The sequence below is a fragment of the Centruroides sculpturatus genome, unplaced genomic scaffold (assembly GCF_000671375.1).
Source record: "Centruroides sculpturatus isolate CEXI.00-Female unplaced genomic scaffold, Cexi_2.0 scaffold101, whole genome shotgun sequence".
Lineage (NCBI taxonomy): Eukaryota > Metazoa > Arthropoda > Arachnida > Scorpiones > Buthidae > Centruroides > Centruroides sculpturatus.
The window spans coordinates 516,111-537,000 of record NW_019384361.1 but is presented as its reverse complement, the minus strand read 5'-3'; the positions used below and the strand labels follow the sequence as shown (position 1 = coordinate 537,000).

The 20,890-nt window shown below is 29.8% G+C and overlaps 2 protein-coding genes across 2 annotated transcripts in view; one reads left to right on the top strand and one right to left on the bottom strand.

Moving 5' to 3' along the window:
* The window catches only part of LOC111641182, a 37,717-nt gene extending 30,297 nt beyond the window's left edge, over window positions 1-7,420 (top strand). Inside the window, exons 5-6 of the mRNA XM_023387312.1 lie at window positions 6,287-6,379; window positions 6,461-7,420. Coding sequence (XP_023243080.1) covers window positions 6,287-6,379; window positions 6,461-6,541 — 174 coding nt within the window. The 3' untranslated portion in view covers window positions 6,542-7,420. The remainder of the gene's footprint in view (window positions 1-6,286; window positions 6,380-6,460) is intronic.
* Window positions 7,421-14,658: 7,238 nt separating this feature from the next.
* LOC111641173 (putative phospholipase B-like 2) overlaps window positions 14,659-20,890 on the bottom strand; it is a 21,499-nt gene continuing 15,267 nt past the window's right edge. The window contains exons 4-9 of the mRNA XM_023387299.1: window positions 19,813-20,027; window positions 19,657-19,751; window positions 19,429-19,589; window positions 19,274-19,366; window positions 16,192-16,263; window positions 14,659-14,689 (exon numbers count right to left, since the gene is read on the bottom strand). Of these exons, the coding sequence (XP_023243067.1) occupies window positions 14,686-14,689; window positions 16,192-16,263; window positions 19,274-19,366; window positions 19,429-19,589; window positions 19,657-19,751; window positions 19,813-20,027 (640 nt within the window). The 3' untranslated portion in view covers window positions 14,659-14,685. The remainder of the gene's footprint in view (window positions 14,690-16,191; window positions 16,264-19,273; window positions 19,367-19,428; window positions 19,590-19,656; window positions 19,752-19,812; window positions 20,028-20,890) is intronic.

Here is a 20,890-nt window from a genome sequence, read left to right as displayed (position 1 = left end):
ATCGTATATACCGTATATATATAAATAATTTTAAAAATATTTTTATAAATAACCTTTTATTATGTTTTTTAACAAAATATAACACATTATTTAATGAATTTAAATGTAATAAAATTCGAACAATTTCACAATCAATCAATTTTGGCATTTGAAAGTGTTAAAGAATATTGTTATAACAACGTTAAGAAACAAATATATACAATAATATACTATTAATCTACTAGTGAATTTACAAACAGGTGTAGCGATGCAACAAAGTGTTCCACGGTCGCCCAAATGGCGTTATCTCAAAGAATAATAAATAAATGTAATCGACGCTTTCAAACAACTACAATATTAGTCTATAAGACTCACAGAGATCCATTCTACTTAACCATTCCCTCTAATATTTGTAAATGGTGTAAAGATATCAAATTTTTAAATATTATTTTTGCTTGAATTTGAAAGCGATCTAATTCATTTACTAATTGCATTGCATCCAATTCACTATATACAATGCAACAGTCGACTGCAGCTTTTTTAAAATCTACTAATGGCATGGTAACCCAATTTTTTCCATTTAAAAAATCAAAAATTGATAATATTGAAGACATATTTATAAATCGATAAATTGGGATATAATATTGTCAACAACTTCATAAAACAAATGTTTTAATTCATCCTGATTTGAAAGTATAGTTCCTTCTGTTTCTCCATGTAACAGTTTTCTTTTGTCTTTTACTTCATCTTGGGTATTGAATCAATTCCCAACTCTGCACATTTTTATCTGCATTCTAACATGATAATATCATACTGCTTATTTCTAAAATGTTGAAAAAAGATACTAGTCCATTTAATAGTTCAGAAGAGCGAAAAATGTCTTGCGATTTATCCTGTAATTGGTTATTTACAACGTTTATTTTGGCTAAAATATTTTTCCACGTAATTAACATAAAAATAAAATTCTATGATTCAATATGTCTAATAATAATTCTAGCTGTCTCCAAATGAAGAATCTTTTGATATTTCTTTAAGGACTTCTATAACTTCATTAATTTGATGTTTTAAATGACTTACTGAACGTGATTTAGAGCACCATCTCGTGTCGCTATGTCCTTTTAGTGCTGTCTTTAGTAATGTTGTAATTTTTTCCCATCTTCTGGTGTAAGAAGCAAAAAAATTAAATAATTTCTGGATTATTCCAAAAAATGAAAACGTCTCCACGGTAATGCTTGCTGCGTGCACTTCAATTAAATTAAGCGAATGCGCGGCACAAGGAACAAATTTGGCAAGATAGTTTAATCGTGCTGTATGTGCTTGCATGCCATTATATACTCCGGCCATGTTTGCTCCGTTATCGTACCCTTGTCCTCTTATGTTTTTAAAATCTAAACCATCATTTTTTAACTTATCCAAAACTTCGATTGCAAGTCTTTGTCCTGTTTTACATTTTGATAGTACAAAATCAACAAATCTCTCTTCGATAGTTACCATTTCATTTTCAATTTTGACATATCTGATAATCTGCCTTACTTGTTCTTTTTGAGATATATCAGGAGTACTATCAATTATTATGCTAAAATATTTTTCTGTCTTTATATTATTTATAATTTTGTTTCAAACTTTAGATGCTAGTAAAAAAATTAATTCGTTTTGGATTTTTGGACTTAAATACGATACTTGTTTCTTTAAAGATGGTTTTTAAAGTAGTGTCATATTTGCTGACAAGTTCAATGAAATTATAAAAAATGCCTCTATTCACATTATTCTCGGTGAAGTTTTCATGCGTTCCTCTTAAAGCTAAATTATTTGTAGCACAAAACACAATTTAGAACAATTTTAAGAATATGGCGCCACTTATTAACTTCTACCATTATTTGTTTTTGCACAACACTATCAATGAGATTTTGTCCAGTTTTAATGTTTTTTCTAGAATTTTCCAAGTTGTATAACAATTTGTGTGTTCTATTGATTGTTCATGGTCCGAGATTCTAGGATTTAACACTTATGCACCATTTGTCTAATATTTTATATTGGTTTTTTGTTCTTCTGATTGTCTTTTTTTTGTTTTTTATTTTCCCAGTCAGATTTTTTCTTTTTTGTAGACATTTTATTATAGCAATTTTAAAAAATGTAATATTTTTTATTACTAAATTTGACAAAAAAAAAACTCACTAAACAGTAACATTTATGAAAGGATGAGATTCTAATACGTTCGTACAATGCACTCCCTCTCACCTTTTCGACCCAAGCAGAAGAAATGCGCCATCCCCTCCTCACCTTTCCTTTCCTGGGCAGATAGAGGAGTGTATTGCTATTCGCTTTTACTCCGAAGGGAAGAGAGACAGGAGATAGATCACAAGGCGACGGAAGAGCTGGCCTTATATAAGACGACTGGAAGAAACACGAAGGGAAATAGAAAGCCTTCCGAAAAGACTTTTATGGGGAGATGGCCCCTATTTAGGCGTCATTGGAAGGAGAAAACCCGGAAAACTCCAAGCTGTCAGCTGTCCAATCGAGGCGCGAATCCACAACCGAATTTCCAGTGTTTAGGGTCTGGTCACCGCCGCTATGAGCGGAGACGGAGTTCACTCGGCCACTGGTGGGCACGCGTCACCCCTCCTAGCCTACAACCGAAGTGGTCACCTACGCAAATTTCATGAATTATTTTTGCCACAAAATTTTTTAATGACGATTTATTAATTAGCTAATTAATTGCGCTATTGTTTTTATAAGAGTTTTTTATATCAAATTAATAAAATCGTTCTAAACTTCTATTTGACGGATTTGACATGGGTAAAGTTTTTTAAACGCTATTGGATGTTGTTTATGACATCAATATGTTTTTTTTTTCTTTTTTATTCAGTAAAATTTTTTCCCGTAGCTTTTTTTCGGTTCTCCCGTATTTTAATAGCATAAAAATCGAAAATTTCGTGTTATATTTGAATAGATGCAATAAGTTAGCTCCCCTCCTGCTTTAAACCAATATTACTCTGAGGCGTACATGACAACTACCCGGAAAAGCTGATAACAGCTGTTCTCCAGGTCAACCGGTTTGTAAACAATGTAAACTACACAATTTTTGAAATATATGTTAGTAGAAATTACAGTTCAAAAATACTATATAAATATAAAAGTTTTTTTGTGTTATTAATTTCAAATACATATTATACCGAAACCTTTTCGTTGGCGCCTATGGCGGGGGAGCCACATTGGCCATACCCTAGTTACGGCTCTGCTCTTCTCGTTGAGAATTCTTGGATACCTCCAGCCATAACTTCTTCCACACTCCGTTCATGCATTTATCAGATAATTCTTACCAAGCGAAGTCGATATTTCCTACGGCATCCATAATGTTGTATTTTTTTCCAAATTTGCACAAAACAAACATATATTTAAGGGAAGTACAGCGCTACGATGAATTGCCACCTTGTTTTGATTGGTTTGTGTTCGTAAATAATCGCATTATATACGAATCAATGAAATTCCGCGATAATTTGAATCAGCGTAAATTTTGAGCGTTTTTTAGGTTTCCAGCAGACCACGTTATATTGAATCAGCGTTGACCGAGGCAATGTTAAGCGGGGTCTTACTGTAATTCGAACTAAAGGTGGTCCAATAAATTATTAAACTGCTGTTTTTAATTCAATAGCTAGTGAGTGTACATTGTTAAGGAGCGTGAATCATCTTCATCTTTTAACGCGGAATTAACCAACATGAAATACAAATTTGATTTACAGAAAACAAAAAAAATCACAAATAAATGTCTGATAAACACGCCAAACGATATCCCACATTCTTGGGCTATGTAATTTTTAATTTCAAAAATTATTTATTTATAATTATTAAGTTTAATACGAGATGGCAGCATAATTGCCTACCTCTAGCCAAATTAATTAATTTTGTAATATTTAATTATAGCCTTTACATAGCCCAAGAATTTGGCATATGGCTTTGCGCGTTTATTATATAACGGGCTGTGATTGTTGATGTTTATATGTAATATGTGTGAACACAAGTTTGGAAAAATGTGTGATTACAAGCGATACTAAGATGCTAGTGGAACGAGTGCTAAACAGTAAACAGATTGATGGAGCATGCGCACAATCCGGGACTTCCTCTCTCCTTGTCGCTCGTTAAGGGAGTCATTTTTTACGTTTTGCTTGTTATGCGAATTACTCGTTATGAGAGGTGCTCGTTATATTATATATGGCCACTTTAATACGGCTACAATTATTCTTTTAAAGGTCCACTGTAGAAAGAATAATTGTAGCCATATTAAAGTGGCCATATATAAACTAATAATTTATCTTTAACTAGATAAATTATAATTTGCTAATTCAATAACAAATTCCGTAGAAAGTTTACATGAATTACATGGGTAAACAATTACGCACAAAGAAAAATAAATTATATAATGCAGTCCAACTTCGATTTAGCGACGCTATTTGTTTGCCTCTGAAATTGGCACTAACTTGTAAGTCGAGCGCAGCGTTAAACTTAAGTATAGTTTAAAGTCCTAGATATAAAAGTAACGACACGCTTTTTCCGTGGTTTTTGGCCAACAGTTACTATCTATGATTGGTCGAGAGGGTGTTCATGATAATAAGCCGCCATTTTCTGGTCAAACGATAGATAAAGGTTATTGTTGTTTGTGTGTTGGTGAACGTTATTTGGTGCATTATTTAAGTATGCCGTCTTGTTGTTCTTATCGTGCATCAATTACGTTAAAATTATTTTCAATTCGCTAATAATTTACAGAACATTTTCGTAAATGTCCGTCCATACTGTATACAATTACTGGGTATATTTGGCTCGAAACACTACAATAATTCAAGATTATAATTTTTAAAGGAGTGGTCTATCGATGCTATTTGCTATAAAATGCAATTTTAGAATTTTAGTTTCTGTAATAATATAATTAAAAAGGATAATTACAAGTATTTTTTATGTAATTATTCTATTTTGTTTGACGCAATGTACTGTGTTTCGCAATCAGTATTTGAGGACAGTTCGAACATTTCAATTGTAAATCTGTAATATTGTCAACCGTGTAATGGGCAATATTAACAGATTTATATAAATTTATCGCAATAGGAAATTTAAGTTAAATTTATCATTACTTGAACTTTTAATTTTTATGTAAATTATGTTTATTATTTAAAAAATAGAAGAAACTATGAACATCTTCATTACGTCCTTTCACACACGTCAGAAACAAAACTTCCGCTTGATAGTGGTGACCAGACCCTAAACGCCGGAGTTCGATCGGAGGTTCGCGCCTCACTCGGACGAGCTGGCAGCGGGAGTTTTTTCCGGGTTTTCCTCCTTGCCAATGACGCCTGAATAGGTGCCAGCTTTCCCCCAAGTCCTCCCGGAAGGCATTTCTGTCTCCCTTCCTCGGATTGGTCGTCTTCTATAAGACCGACTCTTCCTTCCTGTTTCTTCCGGAGTGACAAAGCTGAGTGCTATACTACTCCTCTGTGGTGAAATGAAATGAAATGAAACAAAACTTTCTTTTTCCGCTGAAGTCGACCTTTTATTAAAAGTTACTCATCCACCGTAAGCCAATTAAACAATTAAAAACATTCCAGAACGATGGCACAGTAAAATAATAAAATTAAATTAATTAACACAGTGACATATTAATATCGTCTTGGCCAATGTGTTAGTTAACATACAGTAGAGCCTCGATTATCCGACTCAATTGGGGACTGGGGTTGGTCGGATAATTGAAAAGTCGGATAACCGAAAAGTATGAAAAAATCCATTATTAGTGTAGTATATTATTATATCCCATGTAATTAGTATATTAGTATATCGCTATTAACCTACTTCGTGTTGAATTTTCATCGATGTTAAGCCTAACAAAAATTTTTTTAAATAATAATCGTCGCTATTGTATCGTTAAAAATTAGAAAATTAAGCCTCGTTTAAATACTGGCTCCCTTTCATGGTCGAATGAGTGTTGCCAACTAAAACACGTAAAAATAATATTAAAGTAGCCAAGACATAGCCAAATATTGTAGCGCCATATCACTAGCGGACATTTGAAATTTGCCGACTAGGACGGTCGGTTAACCGAGGTGTCAGTTAATCGGGGGTCGGATAATCGAGGCTCTACTGTATGTTTATTCATGTTTACGTTTATTATAAGAATCTGTAAAGCAACAGTAAACAAAAGTTTAAATATTAAAATGTGATAATTTCATACAAAATTAATTAGATAATTTTTATTCTGTTTCATTAATTTCTAATTTTCAGCAAAGTAAGAATATTGTTAAATATTTAATTATATTTTATTTAGAATACCGTCATGACTGGTCAAGATTTTATGGACAAAATGATGACTAAATTAAAAATTCTTGCAGCCGTTGGTGCTATCGATGCAATTGTTTTGGTATATTGTTTTCTATTTAATTAGTTATTACTCGTATTTATTAAATTGAAGAAATTCTCTAATTAAATTCTTCTATTCCAGTTAATAGGCATCATCATATTCTACGTGAAACGACCAAAAAGTACTTCCAGAAATGCCATGCAGATGGAAAGAACTTTGTAATTTCATTTTGTAGTTTCTGTGTAAAATATTAGAAAACATTATATTTATGTTGTTTAATAATAACTGCTGCTTAAAATTTAGCCATTTCATACTGAATGTAGTTACATTTTTGAAATATTATTTGATTTGATTTATTATTGATTTGAATATTATTTTATTTGATTTATTGTTAATTATTATTATACGATATACATATACATATATATATATACATCTACATATGATCTACATTTGTACGTAATTTATATATATAAGGTTTTTCAGAACGATTGTTGGGATTAGGACTATTGTTAATCAGCTAAGTTGTCGTTTCTGATCGCATGTATTTAAAAACTGCGATCGGAAACGACAACCTAGTAGCACTGTTCTCAAATAAATGACGATTAAAGAAGAATAATCTTATGCAGCGGTGGATCGATTCTGACCAAAATCACCAAATTTGCCATTCTCGTGATTTCACATCGTGCGATTTTTGTTCTGAGGCTACGTGAAGAATGTCGTTTACGTCCCTTCCCTACCCCAAACCACTGACGAACTGAACATAAGCATTATTGATGCCATCGAAATCAACACCAGTGACACGCTACACTGGCAGGGATGGGCAACCTGGGGCATGCGGTCCGCGTTAATATTTTTTGCGGCCCGCGTCACGTAAAATATGAATAAATATATTAATTTCCCAGCTTAAGGAAGTATGCAGCAAAAATTCAAACGCTCTTTTCTAAAACTTATGTATGAAAATAGTTTTTCCCGCAATGAATTTAGTAAAAATGAAAACAAGAAACCGGCTAACAGACTCACATCGAAAATAATTTAAAACTAGCAGTGACTAATATTTAACCAAATAATTTCCGATATATTATGTTTACATCAGTTCCAGAAGCTAAATTAAGTATACCTATGCTAATTTATAATTACATATGAATAAATAATTGTGATTTACCGGCATTTTTCTTCTCTTTTCTTTCGTATGCGGCCCTTACATAAAAAAAAGTTGCCTATCCCTGCGCTACAGCATGTGTGGCAGGGATCGGACTACCGGATTGATATCTGAGAGTGACAAGAAGAGATCGTAAATAACACATATAACACACTGGAAAAAAATCGGCAAGCGTAGTGGCAAATCAATATAAAACTTATTTTTTCTCCTTGTAAATGATAGTGACAATGATATTTACTAACCCAACAATCATTTTCAAAAGCCCTGTATATGTATATAATGTTTTGAACTAATTAAATGTGAGACTGAAATCAAACTTATAAAAACTTGAAGATATCTTGCTACTGCCACAATTTATATTTTATAATTTTCATATACTTAGATGTTAATATATATAAATTTTAATATTGATATGTGTATTTCAAAATGTACCTTAATATTTGAAACAGTATTTTTATTATTATATTTACAATGAAAGTCTTTCTATTTTTAAATTTTATATTTTATTAAATGTTAGTAATTTTAATTTTCAAATATATTTTTGTTACTTAGAAGTTATTCAAACTGTCAACTAGTTACTTTTTCAGATTACAAATAATTTTGTCAATTGAAATTATATGTATATGAAATTGTTTGAAGAATTTATTTGAAGATAAAGTTTAATCGAAAGTATTTTTGATTTTATGTTATTCATAGTAGATATAGCTATTTTTCATTATTTAACTATTAAAGTTATTCTCAAATCAAATATGTTTTGTTTGAAATATTATTTTTCAAAATTTTGCAATTCACAAGGAATAATATATTGTGAATTGATATGAATTTCATACGCATTTTATAGATTTATAGAGTTCTTTATAATCTATGATATACACGTGGCTTTGCAATGTTTCTACGTAATTATATATATTTATAAGAAAATTATTTTTGGTCAACGCGGTATAAATTATCTGCAAACAAAACAGAAATAACTTCACTTGTGTTATCTAATTCCATACGAAAGTTTGAAGTATTGTTTACTTGAAAAATGTTCAAATACAATTTAAAATCAAGGGATAAAATGATAAACAAATAACTCTTGTGATTCGTGTTTTCCATAAATGTTTATGTCCTGTTAATGAAAATAAAATATATAGTTTGGATAATTGAGTAATCATTGACTAGTTATAATGTATCATATTCGGTTTTTACTTTCCCGGATGTTATGTTTATAAGATAATCGGGCAAATTGGACTCTCCGCAAATTTGGACGTTTTGAAACCTCCTAAACCCAAAAGATTCAAACGAAAAAATTCAGTGTGTGCGTGCGTGTGTTCGCATTTATTTCGTTTAATATCTCAGAATGGAGTAATGATGAAGAAACGGAATTTACACGGCAGCTATTGTTTAAGGGGCATTGACGCTAATAAATTTTGGTGGTTAAAGGTCGAAGGAGTAGGGAGTTAGAAGGATATCATGTGTCGTATCTCGGGTGAGGTCGGACTTAATAAAGATTTTACTTGTTACTACCGTGATACGTGACTTATCTCTATCTTCCCATCCCCTCGACCTTTAACCACCAAAATATATTAGTATCAATGCCTCTTACATAAAAGTTACCGTGCCAAATTTCGTTACTTAATCTTTACTCCATCCTGAGATATTGAATAAAATACACGTTACGTTAGAACAGTCACATAAGTTATACCATGTTTAAATATTAATACTTTATTTTGAACAGAGGAAAAGAATATTAAAGTATGTAAACAAGCAAGAAAAGTTATTTTTTTTAACTAAAAGTTTTAGATAGTATTAATTGTATTAAATATATGGTATGAGAAACAGGCGCCACTATAATAAATGTTAATAATTTTCGCGTCACCAGGGAAAAATTAATGTATAATCGCTGGATTAAAGTCCTGAAAAATGTAGAAAGAATAAAGTAGAGTTTGTATAGAGAATGAAGAGAATATTTACTATATGCGTTTTGTAAAATACACTTTTACTACTCCAAGTATAATAACGTTATGAAATATCATATAAGTAAAGATAATACTTTTTTTGATTATGTCTATAGTTTACATTGAGATGCCGACATACTAGATAATATCAATTAATTTTTTTCCTACACAATAATTTTTGATATAACAGTTCAAATAGAAAATAAGTTTTTATCTCCAATATTGTTTTTAAGATAGCAATGACTTTGCTGGCTTAGTAAAATAACATAAGTCAGTATTATCAAATTTAAAAATTAAATTAAATAAAAATATCACTTTTGGATAGCTGTTATTATGTTCTATGTATGTCTTGTCTCTTTAATCCGACATTAAGTTCGGTAGACTATCATTACAGCTTTCAGGTTAGACACTTCTTTTATTGTTTCGACATATGCATTTCGGACTTATATAAATGTTAAGTCCCTCTTCAGTGCAATACTATGGTTCTGTCTCCTAAAACTACGGTGTACACGGGTAACATTGGAAAGATTTTAAAATACAGCCATTAAAAACACCCCAAATACATTTTCACCATTAATACGGGAAACTTTTAACATTTGCTCATAAAATCTTATATAAGTACAAGTTTTAAAGAATGTGTATGTTCTACGATATAACGTTGCAGTAACTGCAATTATCAACTGCAATTATTATTTTAAAATCTTTCCAATCTTACCCGTTGTACACCGTGGTTTTAGGAGACAGAACCACAGTATTGCACTGAAGAGGGACGTAACATTCATATAAGTCCGAAATGCATATGTCGAAACAATAAAAGAAGTGTCTAACCTGAAAGCTGTAATGATAGTCTACCGAACTTAATGTCGGATTAAAGAGACAAGACATGCATAAATTAAATAAATTTTGTTAAAAAACTAAATTATAGAATATTTTAATAAGTCTTATGATCAGCTTTACTGTTACTGAATCTGAGTTATATGTTTAATAGAAAAAAATACAGTAGTTCCTAAAAATTACACTCGATCTTATTGATCTGGTTAATGATATGAAATTGATCAGATTTCTTCACATTCATTTTCGAGGTATTAACATTAAAATTTCAAAATAATACATTTAACCCTAAATTCATTTATCGATATTAAATGTGATTCCTTCCAAAATACAATATTAAAAGCAATTCCATTCAAATTGAGGAAAAATGCTCGCGTTTATTCCTAATTGCTGGAATGAGAATACATTTTCAAAAATTGTCTATAGCAAAACTTCAACAATGGTTAATTATGTTCATACCTTATTATTATTCTGACTTATTTACACCGACTTTTTTTCCCATTAACTTAGAATAATAATACGAATGTATTTAGTACTGAAACTATATTGGCCTATTATTAATTTTTTTAATGGTTGTTTGGTTATGAAATAAAACTACTTTCAGTTATTTGAGTTAAATGACCCTAACTAACGTTTCTAAAAGTTTTTTTCTGTAGAAAGCGATTTTATGTGATTTAAAAGAATTCAATTTTTCTGACAACGAAAAAAGACAAAATGATAGATTTTGTCTTTTTTGTAATCAGAAAAATTGAATTCTTTTTAAATCCATGAATTTTTTTGGAGTTTTTACAATTTCAAATTGTATAATTGAGAATACAATGAAGAAGGAACATTAGAAATTATGTGGAATCATAAAAAGTGATATTTTTACTAACTCCAGGTAAAAAAAAATATATTTTATAAATACAAGTTATACATATAAAATTTGACTTATGATGTTATATATTACAAAAACTTATATTACATAAAATGCAAAATGAGTGAAAATTAGATACTGAAAATTGCACAAAACACGGGAATATTTCATGGTTTATTAGATAAATTAGGACAATGAGGCTCGGTGGTTTCGTCTTGTAACCACCTTATTAATAATGACTAAAATGATGTATTTCAGAAATTAAAAAACTGACAGTACTTTTCCATGTATTTGTATATATAATAAATGTTTGATTTGTTAAAAAAAACAACGTATTTTTTCATACTGCGGGCCTCAGAGGATAAAAACATTATGTTGTCCACAACTAGCAGAGAGCAACTTGATCACAACTCCAGTGATGCACATTCCAGTACCCGTCTCTGTATTTTTGTTAAATATTAGTGAAAATATGCTGCTTTGAAAAAAAATATATTAAAACTTTGAACGTAATAACTATCCAATAGATATCTAAGTATTTATATCTGAAGATATTCAGTTTATACAAGCCTATAAAGGATTATCTATAGAACAATTAAAATAATCAGCAAGATTATTTTGGTTAGAATTTTGAAATGTTTTAACGTTTCAAAATTCAAACCAATAATTTTCGGTATTTTCTTATATGAAACTATTAATATTGAACTGAAATACTTATGCATAAAGCTATCTATAATAGTGTTTTTCAACCTGTGGGTCGCGACCCCCAGGGAGGTCGCAAAGCCATACGCGGAGGGTCGCAGGTAAAAGAAAAGGACAAGTGCTTGTAGGTCCTACACTACAATAAAAAAACCTACAGTTTCAGTGAGAAGTCTGTGTCTGTTTATTTTACATTACAATTGTTTTTTTTTTATCGATATTTAAATCTCTACAGAAAGAAAATTAAATACGTACAGTAGTTTTAAAATCACTGACATAGTTTTAATATGGCCTTGGGGGGTCGCCAGAACTTTTAATTCTGGCGACCCCTGTAAAGGAGTTGCGTATTCAAGAAGGTTGAAAAACACTGATCTATAAAATAAATGGTAATAACTACATCAAAATAAATAGAACTACTAATATTTTATTATAGTTTGTGGAATGTTTCCAACTAATTAAAATTTTATTCATATAATAATTATATTCCCTATTCATATTTTAATATACAAGTTCGGTTCTTAAAACCGTTTGAATAAACAAAGTAAGGTTTAATGCCTGTTCTCTCTAATAAGACGTTGTTCATTGCGGTATAATTGATTTCTTTTTACGGTTTCGAAGTTTTGAAAATGCTCTGTGTGCAAACTGACAGGTTATTAAAGATCCAACAAGAAATAAAAATAATTACTCTGAAATTTTAAGAAAAATTGATTAATAAACGAACAAGTATTTATTGTGACATCGTCACAATACCGAGCTGCAATTTTTAATCATATTTTTAATTAATTTAAATTGAAATATGTGCTCTCCACCTCAAATTAGTAGCGGCTTGCCCCTATACATCATTTAGATTATTATTATCCTATTCCCATTTATTTTCATGTTCTATTAGAACATTTATTTCTTATAGGCCTATATTTATTAACGTTATTTATATTTTCACATATGCCTTTTGTAAAAAAAATATAAAATAATAAATTACTTAACTCAAATTATATTTATATAACATTAAAATATACGACTACTGTAATTTAATTTTTCATAAGAAATTCATTATTTCTTTTTACTTTACTCGCCTTTACATTTTGTAAATATAATTTTTATTTAATAAACTTAACAATGAATATTTATGTAACATAAGTATAAAAGGTTTATTATTTGCACAGAATTGTTATAAATAACATTGTTTATGTAACAATAATTTGTCTTGTTGCATCAATTTGTCAAGGAGATGGGAGACAAATACGATTCTCGGTTTTCTAGCAGTGTCTCATTCTCTAATGTAGACTCCAGTCCAAGATTAAAAAGAAACGAGATATACACCGTAAGTATTTAAATTAATAACTTTAAATTATTAATTATTTAATTTAAAATGTTATATTTTAGATCAGAGGATGTATTTTTGATAGTGATCCGGCAGAAGTTAAGTTGTCATATGTATGCCGTATGTTATCGACAATGATTACAACTGAAGATCATTATAGATTTTTACAGATGGGATCAGACTCCTCACGTATCACACTACAGATATTATTCAGACAAATACGAGAGAACAGTCTCGGATTTTTTTGCCAGAAATACGGAATGATATTCAATTTATCATCAGATATAAATTAATGCTTTATAATCATGAAAGACAATGGAAAACAAAATTATAGCTGAACTTCAAATCTTATTATCACTTATTAGAGACGAAGATTATATAAAAATTTTATTTTGAACTCTCTTATATTTCTATATTTTCATGGTAATATGAAACACAGTTATATTTTTTTTATAATTATTTCATCTTACGAATATATTGTTAATGTATATAAGAAAAGTATTAAGTTACTCTTAAACAAAATATTGTAATAAACAATAATAAATAAAATATAGGCCTATACTTTATTTACTAAGTCATTATTTGTGTTATTTGCGTATTAATTTACATCAATGCTTTTATAAATTAAAACACACATAAAATTACTTATGTTCAGGTATCAAAGCATTAATACTCGTATAACCATTAAAAAAAATTATTTTAGTGTAACACATAAAAAGCTCTACCAGTCTACAGAATAACGTTTGAGCTTTCTAATTCCTATACAATTCTCCAGATAAAATTGCGTAATGTCTTTCCAAAAATATTACTAAAACATAGTAAAACGTCTACTACATATAAGAAGAAATTACGTAATAAATATGAATACTATGTTTAAGCAATGTTAAAACGTAAAATATTTAAGGCATCACTTTCTAATTATCAAATAATTAATTGGTTGTTAACAAAAGGCTGTATTGTACGCAGTAACGCATGCAGTACCATAATATTACTTTTATGGTAAACATAAACTGCAATAAATAATTTATTTAGAAAAATAACAAACAAAAATATTCAATAAACAAGAAGACAATCTCTTTTAATGAACTATTACTATGTGAGGTGGAGACTTGAAACATAAAGGTAATTAACGAAGAGTGTTTTTCAAAATGTCTATAGATGATTATTCCCTGATAATTGTATTTTGAATTTAACTAAATATTTTCATCGTACTATTGTTAAAATGTATTGAGTTTTCAGAACGTAAATATAAAATTTTACTATAAACATCAGCTGAAAAATATGTTGTATTGTAACTCAAATATCCTAGTATATGGTACTGTAAATTATTTAATAACATTTAATTATTAACTGAATATTTAATAATATGAATTTGTATATAAATTTTACATTAGACATTTAACCAGTGATGAAGAACTGGATCAAATTTCCATTCATCGGGATGACCAGCGTGAGGGACGTCTGTATATATACTTGTGCTCCACTTGAAAACCGGTTGTTGATCGTAAGTTGGCCCAGAATAAGCGATAAATTGATAATTCTTTTGCATCGAATAGTTCGTCAACTGAAAATAATTAAATATATAAAAATAATTTAATTAACGATCTTTATCATATAAAAGAAACATTATATAGGCCTATATACATTAAACAACGTGTTAATTTATAGATAACAAATGAGTAACGATTTAATCCGATTACTTATTTTGAGTATTTGTATTTGATTTCAAATACTGAAATCACGACAGTCTGGATTGCAGTGGCATAAGTATAAATTTTAGTCCCTTGAGCAAATTATGGTAAAGAGTCCTCCATAGTACCGGAATTAAATGAAATTTTTAAACTGCCAATTTTAAAATGTCAAATTGTAGGAAATATTATAGATACGTACTGTACATTCAAAATTTCTTTTGTTGTATGTAAATTTAATATCGAACAGAAAGGAAAAAAATTTCAAAAGTAATCTAGAAAACGATTTATAAACAAAATAAAAGTATTCTACAAAAAACATTTTTTGTTAAAGTGTAAGCAGAGTATAAAGTATATTTGTACAAGAGTAAGCAAAAATTTATTATTAAAAACTTCTCATATTTATAATGTTTCGTAGAAACAGTGCTCAATGCATGGTCTGAGCTTCCTTATGTCATGGGCCTTACTGCGTTTAACAATATTTAAGCCACTGCCGAATCGGATCGTAACTCGAATTTTTCATGGCGGCAGGAAAACACCATCTAGTTTATTGCGTTTACTGAAATTTTAGTAAATTATATCAAATTATTGTTATGATACGAGGTAGTTGGTTTATCGTTAAAAACACACACCTACACACTTACAATCACGAACACACAAAATAAAATTTATAAATATCTATCCGGAGGAATTTTGTAAATTAGACAGAAAGTTATTTCAAATTATATAAATTAAAAATTTAAAATTTAGAAATAAAACAAGAAAACAGATAACATTATTTTATTCATTAAATTATTATTACCATGTATTTCAATTGACAAGAAATTTTTAATTGCTGAAAAACTTACATAACTCCCATAACATTAGGTCTTGTATCAGGCAAAGATGGAGTTCGTTTATATCCGTCCTGTAAACCTTTCACTTGCTCCAGTATTAATGCAACCTGAAATAAAACTTTTGATGCTATTACATGGAATATTTTGTAAGATTAAACATAATAATTCATCTGCTTAGATATAAAATATTTTCCGGAGACTACGCATAAAAGCTCAGACACAAGACAAGTAAAATTAAAACAATAATGAGAGTAAACGATTGCTCTAATCTTTGGCGACATAGATAATTAATAAAGGAAATTAGTTCGGACCATCTTTAACTTTGATTATCGTCTTAATTTTTTTCTAATGTGCATCGGCGTAAGGTGAATGTTACGTAGAAACTATAAAAATCCGCATTCTGATTATGCTGACAGTTTGTGTTAATACGTGTTATGACGTGTCATCATGTTACATCATGACACAGAAGATTTGAAAACATTGCTTCACATTGCTGTGTTGCCAGAATNTAAAATAATTTTTTTAGATAAAAGACCACTCACGGAATATTATAAGAAGGCCAAAATCCGTGTCGAATTAGAGTATTTGTTTGGTCTTTGCTCTCAATATAATTTCTACAAGGTAAAACAAATAGTTAAAACGTAAAAATAATATTTTAAAATAAATCAATGAAATGAGTTTATTATATAATTTTATTGACAGTATAACGATTTGTAACATTCATTCTCCCTTGACGGTGTATAAATATTAATATAAACATCGCCAAGGACGGTATGTTATTTACATAGGTAAGAAAACTTTATTTTTTCTGAATATACTCTACATCGTGAATACCGCTGCTCTCTGGACTGAGTAGAGTAGTTCCTATAATGCTCCAAAAATTTCATAAAAGGTAGTTCTAATGCAACGAACCCAATCATTAGTGGTGATGAAAAGTGGATGTATTGTTTTGATATGTCTTTGTCACGTCAAAACAATACATTCACACAGTGCCGGCCCGAGGCAAGTCTTAGGATGGAGCGAGATCTTATTATGGCGCCCCCTTGGTTGCCCCTAATTTACACACTTTAATTTTCTTTACTACTGAGGTGCCCCCTAGGACTTAGCGCCTGGAGCGGCTGCTCCGTTCGCCCTATGGTAGGGCCGACTCTGCATTCACACAAGCTTGGTTCTTCGATTTACAGCCACAAATGTAAAACTATCAATAATACGATTAATTAATAAGAAAAAACAAATGATTACAACAATTTTCTAACTGAGGACTAAAAAAGATTGAATTACAACAGATTACAAAAGATTGAACATCTGGTAAAGAAGCTGAAAGAGCTAAGATTCAATTCTTGCATGGTGGCTTCACCAGGATTATGCTTAAGCTCATTGAATCGCACTCACCTATGAATTCATGTGATATTGGTCTAAACTTTCTTAAACAACCTCTCTAAGTCACAAACATGCATCCTGCGATTTATCTTTTTGTATTAACATAAAGATGAAACTCAAGGAATTCAGGATTTCCAACAATGGGGAATTTATTGCTGCTTGAGAGGCGCATGTATTGAACCGGAGAAGAAATGAAGGAAATGTTTGATGAATAATTCCGTAGGATAAAAATCAGTATTGAAAGAGTGCATATTTTGAAAAAATTGCAGATAAGTAAAATATTAATAACATTCAAAAATTTTATAATTTTTATTAATAAATTAAGATCGTTGCGTTATTCTACGTTACTGTTTAGCAAAATCTTAAATTTAATATATGTATAAAGTTTATAATAATATTTCTCAAACTTATATTAATGTAAGATCGAGGACCTGATTTTGCGCTAATTTAAAGAAATTTTTAACATATTTCTAATCGCGATCGTTAAGAAAATATCGCACAGAAAATGGATTAAATGTCACCCTTTTCATCAACAACTGCTAAGAAATTATCATACACGCATGCATATACGCGTTGCCAGTCATAGAAGTCAACTTCTCTCTTGCAAAGATATTTGGTATTTTGCTAGCATACTTTTAAACTCTCCTTAAACGTAGATAGAAGGGGAACGATTTCCCTAGAACCTCGCGAGCGACGGCTTGCGCTTAGTATTTAGATGTATATTTTCGTAGTATTTTGAAATCTAGGATAGATATATATATATTAAACCGTTGTTATTCGTTAACCTGCCTACCTGTCTTTCTCGGGATAGTGAACATCCTTTCGACGTACCCATTGCGCTTTCCCACTCAACCGTCGAATCCACCCTTCTTCTCAACATTCGTTTACGATTCGCGAGTTATGACGCGAATTTTTAACTATCGTAACTGGTGTCAAATTATGACGTCGGAAGGATCTTGTAATCCCAACGACAATTTATCGAATAGCCATCCAGTGAAAAAGTGAGTGGGTTTTACCAACTCGTTGCCGACTAAGCAGTCAATAGGGAACCCCCTTTGCCCCCGGTTTCTCACATTGATAACCGTTGTAACGAACTGAACACATGTGCGAACTGCATCTGAGAAACACAATTTTCTAGAGTTAATTCAAATGAACATTCGAATTCGTTTTTTGTTATTTCTTTCCTTCTTTTTGGAATGTTTATCGGTTTATTTTTAAGATTAGGAGACCCCGATTAACTATATGAGAAAGTCTGATACAAAACGGAAGTCACGTTTCAATTCAAAAATTTCCCCTTAAAGAAGTTAGATGGATGATCGGCATAACTCGATTGCTATAGGAAAAGTATGATGTATAGAGGCAAGGCATTACTAATTTGAAAGTGGAGAGCATATATTTTAAATTAAATAAATTTAAAAACATGATTAAAAATTGCAGTCTGGCATTGTGACGATGTTACAATAAATATTTGCTCCTATTAGTTACAATTATTCATAAAAACCACCAATTCGCTAATATCCGAAAATATGTGAATTTAAAAGAAGCAACATATTAAATGTGAAGAAAAATTTTAATATAGTTTAAAGCAATCTAAAAAGTCAGACACTTTGTACTTGTTGATATAAGGGTAAGATTTTTTTAAAATTAATATATATTTAATTGCGTTGTGTTTTATATTCTGAAATTGCTTCTTCACTTTATCTACTTGATTTTAGGAATGAGAAATTATTTGCAAAAGATAAACTAGAAGAAAAATGAGATTGTTTAGTTTTGCAATCTGTGTTTATTTAAAAATAATTTCTAATCATCACCATAAAATGAGACCCTGTATTGTCCTATACATCCGTTGTCCTTCTTTTACGTGAAACTGGAAACTTATTTTTTGAATCATTTTAATTAAGTTATCTAAAAATTATACTTGTTTTATCAGTTTGTGGGCATCAATAAATTTTTATCCAATCTGCATAAAATTAATATATATTTTTAATTTTATCAGTACAATATAATGGTACAATACAAAAATATCTATGCAACTAAGCCCGCACAAATAATACGTGTGAATGAATTTGCATAATGAATATCTGAATTACTGGATTATTGTATCCATAAATTTTATATCTGGTTTCTTGTAGTAACTAAAACTGGAACTAAATTATCGAATATTATATAGGCTATGTCATATTAAAATTTTGTAATGTTATTCAAAAATGTCATAGTCTATATTTTATAGATCTTTGTACTTACGGCATTTGCTCCAAAATCCATAACAGTTCGTTTTGTGGTTTAGCATTCGGAACAAATTTTTTATAATCCACAATCATCCATTGATTATTATATCTAAATAATTAAATAATATTAGAATTTATATTTTAAAAAATAATAATAAAATCAATTCTTACGTTCCACTGTTAAATAAACTGAAAATGGCAGCCCAGTTTCTTCCTCCGGTAGCCAGTCTGTTAGCTAGAAGGTTACGAATCCATTCTAACACCACGCGATCTGGTTTTATATATTGAAATGAACTGGTATTTGTATTTGTGATTGAAGTTTCTAATGCTACCTAAAATATGAAAAATACAGGTTACTATGCATACTAGAACTTAAAAAATTTTTATTAGAAAACGTACCAATCCAGAGGATATAACATAAAAGTCATCTCCGGAAAATATACATCCTGGATAAGAAGAGAAAGTCGTCGTGTGCCCAGGTATTATTTTATTACCTGTAAATTATTTTACTGTGAATAAATGAACGCAATAAGTTTTTACTGTAACGGAACAAACCTTTGGTCAAGTAATGTCTGAGAGGCATCACATATTTTTTAAGAATACGCAACATTGATGAATAATTATCCCAGGTATCTTGAGCAACATACAGATCTTTATATCCAGACACGAATTTAATTAAAGCAGAACAGTGGCTATTTTCAAAAATATTCCGGGTAGTTCTATTAAATACAACTTCCAAATCTAGTAGATCGCCAAAAAGATTAAAGAACCTAAAAAGATAATTTATTTCTAAAGCATGAAATTTGAAAATTGACAATACAATACATTACAACATTACAACATTTTTATTTCAATATAACATTGCAACATCTAATATATTGTAATAGACAATACATGAGAATATGAGTCCTTTCTAAGAAAATAGTTGTTTAAGAACATTGGATACACGGTAAGACGATGACGTATCTTTTTGAAATTTTACTGTAGTTTCCAGGAAACTAAAGTAAATCTGCATTACAAAATTTATTATTTTGTAATGCAAAACTGTGAATTTGTAATGTGACAGTTTTGTAAATTGTGCAGTGTATCGTTATTCATTAACAGTTGTTTGAAGTATAGTTAAACTTCACTCAACCCGTTATTGAAAAACTGAAAAACTATAGTAATATAATAAATACAGAAATTCTTGAAAGAATTAAATAAATGCGTAGTTGTTAATTGCTGAATTGTAGAAAGTAATAGAAGATTGAATAAAATAATATAATATGATACGATAACATTTGATACATTCCCAAACCTCAGCCAATGATTTTGTTTTTGATATACAGTATTTCACTAAGAATTCCGCAAATAATTCAGACAGAATTTACTTATAAAATTCTAAATAAATATATGTTACAGTCAAAACCCATTTTTAGTTAGAACGCGTTTTAACTAGTTGAAACTAGTTTATACTGAATGTCTTTGTTAAAACCCGCTTTGTCTAGTTGAAACTAGTTTATACTGAATGTCTTTGTTAAAACCCGTTTTGTCTAGTTGAAACTAGTTTATACTAAATGTATTTGTTAAAACCCGTTTTGTCTAGTTAAAACTAGTTTATACTGAATGTCTTTGTTAAAACCCGTTTTGTCTA